The sequence below is a fragment of the Bidens hawaiensis genome, unplaced genomic scaffold (genome assembly GCF_021521415.1).
Source record: "Bidens hawaiensis isolate Kalapana, Puna unplaced genomic scaffold, B.hawaiensis_p1.1 tig00000602_1, whole genome shotgun sequence".
Classification (NCBI taxonomy): Eukaryota; Viridiplantae; Streptophyta; class Magnoliopsida; order Asterales; family Asteraceae; genus Bidens; species Bidens hawaiensis.
This window is the reverse complement of record NW_027491037.1, coordinates 1,326,861-1,334,319: the sequence shown is the minus strand read 5'-3', so window position 1 is coordinate 1,334,319 and position 7,459 is coordinate 1,326,861. Positions and strand designations below refer to the sequence as shown.

General features: G+C 35.9%; 1 protein-coding gene across 1 annotated transcript; it reads left to right on the top strand.

Annotated features, from left to right (window-relative positions):
• The first annotated feature begins 445 nt into the window (after nt 1-445).
• Nucleotides 446-6,721, top strand: LOC143637226 (uncharacterized). Its single transcript, XM_077104671.1, has 9 exons — nt 446-463; nt 678-719; nt 2,006-2,055; nt 2,135-2,246; nt 2,916-3,250; nt 4,330-4,746; nt 5,520-5,732; nt 5,831-5,977; nt 6,489-6,721. The coding sequence occupies exons 2-9, from the start codon at nt 692-694 to the stop codon at nt 6,609-6,611; spliced, it is 1,425 nt and encodes a 474-aa protein (XP_076960786.1). The 5' UTR covers nt 446-463; nt 678-691; the 3' UTR covers nt 6,612-6,721.
• Nucleotides 6,722-7,459: the final 738 nt, after the last annotated feature.

Below are 7,459 nucleotides of genomic sequence, written 5' to 3'. Positions count from 1 at the left end.
ACGCCCGATTCCTGTGGACAAGGCATAGGTCCGCCCCTGACACAACCAATTTCATGAAAAATCCATCACCTAAAGATATAATGTTGTAAAACTCTTGATTTTTGTATGGTATTTATAAAAATCCCAGCAGATAAATCTTGTTTGAAACAAAAAGTGGAAAGAAAGCAAAAGAATAATTATCCAAGTCTGAATAAAACGACAAGACTTGAAAAACAGTCACACGTCACACCATCCTTGATCCAACGGCCACGACATGTTCCCTCTTAAGACTCAACCTCTGGTGTGGGCCCCACCCCCTCACACACTCCTCCTCCTGTCCTCTCACATTCTCACTCTCACTCACTCCTCACGCCTTTCTTTTCTTTTCTTCCTTCCCTCCACCGCCTCCGGTCACTTTTCCTCATATAAAACGTTGCCGTTTTGTTTTGTTCTGTTCTGTTCCTTCACCCGATCTCTTTCCTCCGTACGATCGCTTTCCTTTTTAACTTATTGTTTTTTGTTAAGTGTAATTTGTGCGAATTGTGTTTTGATCCGTTGATGTGATTCTGTTTTATGGTTTTTGTGCTGAAAGAATCTTGGGTTTTCATCCACAGAGAAAGAATCGACTTTTTTTATTCTTTAAATTGTCGTAATAATTTTGAAGTTTCATTTTTTATATTCTGTGTCTGTTGTTGCAGGTTATCGATAGATAATGCCTGGAGACAAGAACATTCCCAATCGTATCCTATTATTATTATTATTATTATTATTATTATTATTATTATTATTATCGTTTTCCATCTTTTAGTTGTTTCTTGTGTGTTTACCTTCCACTTTATTCTACTATTTTCAGTTTAGCAATGAAAAAAAATGGTTACTTTAATTTTTTAGCATAAAGAGGTTGAATTATGGTAATATCTGGTTATTAGCTCGGTGGCAGGCGTTAAGCCGCAAATGATGAGCTTGTCGTCTAGGCGCATGCGCATAATAATAGAAATTACTTGACATTCAAACATATAATCCAGATCATGAATGTTTGGAATCCATATTATGCAAGGAGACATTGCTTTTGCTAATTTGAAATGAAGGGTGATATAAAGTAGGTCTTCATCTTCAGGCATCATATTCATAGTTAGCGCATTCATGCTAGTTAGCAGTTCCGGCTCCATATCAAGGATATCGTCACTAGCATCAATATCGTCAAAACCTTGAAAATTTTTATCCAGGAACTTGTTCAGAAATACCGTAATGAAAGGAAGATAGGAGTTTTTCACTAGGTATTTGACCAAATAAGATCGTCCAGTTCCTATAGAACCTATCACTAAAATACCCCTAGAGAGAGATAAGGCCAAGCGGAGCGAAAAGGGTTTTCCATGAGATGGTAAATGAAAACTATTAGCCCCACACGAAGTTTGTGAATAAGTGATTGTCTGATAATGAGCAAGGAATATCCGTCTTTCTGCTAAAGAGGATGTATTGAACTCATAATTCATTAGATACTTTTTATGAATGTCAACTAAGTCTCGTTATATATACATATGAAATTAACGTGTTAATTGTGAGAATCAAGTAGAATAATTATGTAAGAGGAATTATGTAATTTCTCTATGATGTAATTACATAATTATTCTACTTGTATATATATAATTACTCTACTTGATTCTCACAATTAGCACGTTAATTCCATTTGTATTTAATCCAAACCATATATATATATAATTCATAAAAAGGCGGTTTATGGTGTTGGTTCTTTTGGTTTCCTGTGCTTGCAAAACTGAAACCAAACCGGAAAATTTGGAGTCAAGCTGTTTGTTTTCGGTTAAGTTTAGTTATTTTGGTATGACGTATGGTTACGGGTCAGTTAAAGTATTATTCACATACTTAATTTTACGCCTTTTTTAGGATGGTTTAGGCCGTTTTTAGGTGTTTTACACCGTTTTTTTTTCTTCAGAAATTGGCCTGAATTTGCGTCTATGGATAGTATATTTTGTTGAAGTTTATGTTTACTACTTAACTTCATTATCAGCTACAGGACTGAAGTCTGATGCCTGTGCTTACTTTACCAATCAAAATGTGGTATGCTAATTTAATAAAGGTGGTGTATGACAATCGGTTACATTTGTTGAAATAGTTTCCCGTTTATTATGTCTTTTAGATACCTGGAAAAGGTGGCATACCTTCAGTCGGTGGTGCGTTTGGCAATATGGAAGTTTCAGAGCAAAGTGTTCATTATCCTTCTAGTATCTGTTTTGATCATCATTATCCAGGTTAGAACTGATGTCTGATTCGGGTGTGTTTGAATTTGTGTTTCGAAGCTGATGATACGAGTATTAATGAGTTGTTAATGTTGGGATAAACATTTTCTTTTTTGAATCATTTTGTTAGGGGCAAGTGACAGTTTGTTGAAGTATCTGCAACAATGTTTTATGTATCGTACTAAACCTTGAGGGAAAATGAAATTTTACTTTAATATAAACGGATATTTTTCGCACGTTAAAAAGAAATTGTTTTTGGTGGTTTTTATAGTGAATTATTATATAGTCATAAGTCAGCAAACACAAAACAACTGATCTTCTGATTGTTGCAAACTTCATATAGAAAAAAAAAACTTCTCAATTTAGCGCGCGCTCGTTTTATTGGAGTTAATCATCTCATATTAGATTTTAAACTCACATAATCATATAATGTAATTTTTTTTACAATTATGGATCAAACATGTTGAAAGCCAAACAAACTAACAATGCAAGTTTAATATGCATAAATCCTCCTAGTATATTTTATTTCAAAGATTTACACAATGATAATGTTTTTATATCATAATTAACGCGCTAATTGTTACCTAAGAAAATCAAAGGCATAAAAAAGTTTACGGGTAACTGAAAATTGACCCATTTTTTACTTGCTTAATTGTGTTAGTTTTGATTTTTCTGTTACAGGACATAACGAAAGCTATCATCAGTCAGGTGGTTCTTGCCACGAAAGTTGTGATGCGCCCTCATACAAGGATAGCAGCTCTCTTTATTACATGCCAGGTGGCTACAATCCAAACTCTTTCACGGGTCTTGATTCCCAGTTTTCATCATCAGAATGCTACTCATGGAATTGTGGAAAATCAGCTATGGGTGGTTCTAACGGTATTAATACTAAAAGAATCATAACAGCTTTTGATGAAAGATTCCCAAGTTACCTGCATGATATGCAGTCTAAACAATCTGTTTCTGATCTCTCTCGGTCGGCTCTCCAGTCTTCATATCTCAGCTCACTGAACAAGGTGCATCTTTTTCTTTCGTATATAATTATTTCATCGTAAATATGCAATCTTTGATTTTATTACTAGGCAAAATAGGTAATCTTGAGATGGAATTTTAAGCCCGGAAAATTTTGTGATTGGAATAAAATAGGATTGTTTGTGCCAGCCAAAACTAGTAAATATCGTATATACCCAACTTTAGTGAATGCTTACTTACTGACCATTCTACCCCTATTCGTTATATTTTATTAAACTCTATTTGTTCTCTCCACGGTAGGTAATTTGATATAAAATCAATCGGTAACGAACTTGTAACGGGTAGAATGATTTTTAGTGGAGATAGGAAACAACGTCTAAGTTGAGATATAGACACACCACACATATTAGCACATTGGGTGGTCTGAATCCAAGAATCAAGATAAGTCACCCAACTTGATTTGAATTTAGAGTCCAAATATCACTGGTCAAAATTGCCGGCTTTGAGTTGACAATTGGAAATGAAATACAAATTTTCGTTCTCAATAAAAATTTCACCACTCTTTTCATAATTTCCATAATTAAAGTCCAGTACATATATAGTAAACCTAACCTACATTGAAACAAGACTAAGCATAACAAACAACCAAACAAAACATTTGAACATTAAAAGGAAAACTACAATTAAATAATGGAAATAACTGTTTAAAGTGGTGGACGTGGGTGGCTTTACTTCTGCATGAATACTTGTTCGTGCATGGGTGTTAACTTACATCCAACTATTCTAACCATTAAAATATTAACGGCTAGAATATTTGAACTTGTGATCTTTTTGCTATCATAATTGTTCAATTGTATCTGTATGTTTGAATCTTTTTTAGAAAAATTAGGGTGTAAGATAATAATTTATTAAGTTGTTTGAGTTGGGTATATTTGATATTTTTACTACTTTGCATGGGCATATATGATATTTTCTAAGTTTGCAGGGGGGTATATATGAAATTGCCCCAAATAAGATTACATATGCAAAAGGGTGTATTCTGCGCCTAAAAGTTAACATGTTTTGGGAAAGTCCCAATTATGAGATTAAATAAAGAATGAACAAGCAGTTTTTCATTTTACAGTCGGGTGCTTCTTGTTATTCTGGAAGTGGTACAAATGGGTGTCAATCGTGTTCAAACATGTCATCATTTGGATACCAAAAGCGAGGGCTATTTGCAAACTATTCAACGATTCATGGTTCAAAAGTTAGAGAATCTGAAGAATTAACTTGTGGTCCTCGGTCTCAAAGCAGTGTGATCGAGAATAAGGAATCTGCGTATTCGTTAAAACATAATCGGTATAATCTTGATGGGTTTCAAACAAAGTATGAAAAAGCTAAGTTCTTCATCATCAAATCGTATAGTGAAGATGATGTTCACAAATGTGTGAAATATGATGTTTGGTCTAGTACTCCCAATGGTAATAAGAAACTAGATGATGCTTTTCTTGAAGCCCAAGGAAAAACTGGGTCAAAATGTCCAGTTTTCCTGTTTTTCTCTGTAAGTAAATGCACATCATTTTGAGTTGGGTAGAGCTATAAATGAGCCTGAGCCAGGGTGGGCTTGGGCCTGGCTTGTTTGGTTAAATGCTTGAGCCAGCTCATGGCTCGTCGAGCTGGCTTGTTTATTTTTAATTAATAATCTAGATTTTTAATTAATAATATATGAAAACTAAAAATATTATTTGTGACATACCCAATGCCGAATGTATAAACTACAGAATTCATAATTTATATATACATATACAGCCTAATCAATAATTTAAAAGAGAAAGCGACGAGCCGGTTTTAAGAGAGCTGTGAGCTTATTTATCTATATGTAACGGGTCCAAACACTTCGTTGTCCAAAAAATTATTTGTGACATACCCAATGCCGAATGTATAAACTACATAATTCATAATTTATATATACATATACAGCCTAATAAATAATTTAAAAGAGAAAGCGATGAGCCGGTTTTAAGAGAGCTGTGAGCTTATTGATCTATATGTAACGGGTCCAAACACTTCATTGTCCAAAAATTTTTTGTACCAAAGTTACCTTTTTTTAATAATAATCTAGTGTTTTAATTCTTTTGAATAAAGTGGTGCACGAGGGTTTATGCATGTAACGTAGTACATGGGGATCTTTCTGCCATTTTCTGTTAGGTTTTTTTTTTGCTTCAATATATTACCCTTTAACCTTGTAAAGATAGAACATACCCGAATCGGTTCACTTATAAGTAAACGGATCGAAGTTACCCCATTTATTTGTAATGGTATGTGATTATGCAGGTAAACGGGAGTGGACAGTTTGTGGGCGTGGCTGAAATGGTGGGGCCCGTTGTTTTTGAAAAGAACATGGATTTTTGGCAGCTTGATAAATGGAGCGGGTTCTTCCCAGTGAAGTGGCAAATTATAAAAGATATTCCTAACTCACAGTTGAGACACATTATCCTTGAAAACAATGACAACCGCCCTGTTACATACACTCGGGACACCCAAGAGGTATCTTTTTTCTAATATTTTCACGGCTTAATTATTTATTTATTTATTTGTTGCCACATGTTTGTTTAATTGCTAATTTAATTTTGGTGTGTGTTCAGGTTGGATTAGAGCAGGGTTTGGAAATGCTGGGCATTTTTAAAAGTTACCCGTCGAAGACGTCTTTGATTGATGACTTGAGCTTTTATGAGAGCCGTGAGAAGTTGCTTAAAGCCCGAAGGATTGCGAAACTTGCTTTCCAACCTGAGGTGAACGTTGCAATCGTTTATTTATTGTTTGTTTTAACTTGTTTATCCATAAACTGGGTTGGGGCCTTGGTTTTGAAAATCGCTCCTGTAAACAAATCGACCATTCAGTGAACCGTTTTGGCGGGAAGTTTGTTTATGTTCGTTTTTTTAATAAACATACAAAAATGAACAGACACATGTCTCGTTTGTATGTATATGTTTGGAAGCATTTGTTTAAGCTCGCTCGTATAAATCTGTTTATGTTTTGTTACTTTACGCATGCATATGTTTGGAAGCATTTGCTTACGCTCGCCCAGATTGATGTTTATGTTTGCTTTTAATTGGTGTTCACTCAATTATGTTCGTGAAGTGATCGTTTATGGCGTTAATGAACGTGCATAAACGAACTCAAACACGTTCATATTCTTAATGAACAGAATATGAACAAGAAAATCTCGCTCGTTAGTTGTTTGTGGTACATGAACATGCTCTTTTTGGTTACTAATTGTTGGTGGTGAATTTGTATATGCAGAAGAATACTAAATCCGGGGAAGGATCGATGAGCGGGAGCAGCTCCTTGGATCCGGTTTCATCTATGATTATGATGGCGCGAAATCTGTCTCTTAATACCGACGTGCGAAAAGATAGCCTTTGACATATTATAGTATCTATACTTGGGCTTGTGTATGTAGGATTCTAATGAACTTCTTATGGTTTCTGTGATCAATATTTCTACTTTTGAACTTGATTCGCCTTACTCTTGGTTTTTGTAGTTGTCCCCGTTTCTGATAAGAAACCAACATAAATCTTGGGCCGGCCGGGTATCGGTAGGCTTGATTACAGCTAACGGTTTGGGTTGGAAATTTTACGTCGGCCTTTTGTGGCCGTAAACCAGTTCAGTTTCGAACAAAGAAAGTTAAAATCGGTTTTTGCCTAATCAAGTTAGGTTTGAACTGGTATATAAGGGGAATTGTTTTTTATTTGATCCGCTTTGGCTTTAACCGGTTTCATTGGAAAGGGGTTCTTAAACGGATTACAAACTAGGCGTTTAACGGAGGGGTTCCTTAACCGATTGCAAACCGGGCAAAGCTTGTTGGTTTGGGCATGTTTCCGGTGTAAGGCCCTAGACGAGCACACAATTGGGTATTATTTAAACCCGGAACCGGGTAGGAACCGGTTTTGGGTATGGTCAACAAAAGTCAAACCAGGTTCGGGTAGGCACCGGTTCCGGGTATAGTCAGGTATTTGACCGTGTTTTGACCGGTTCTTCCGGGTTTTTTTCGAGTTTTGACCGGGTATTTTCGGTTTCGGTTCCACCGGTTACGGGTCGGTTCCGGTTCCGGGTATGGTTTCGGGGAGAAATCATATACCTGGTCCTACCTGCGGGTCGGGTACGGGTAGGAACCGGTTCCGGGTCGGGTCCGGACCCAATTATTTTGTGCACCTCTATAAGGCTCTGGTTCTGGTGCCCTACATTGACATTGGATTTACTCATAAACACAG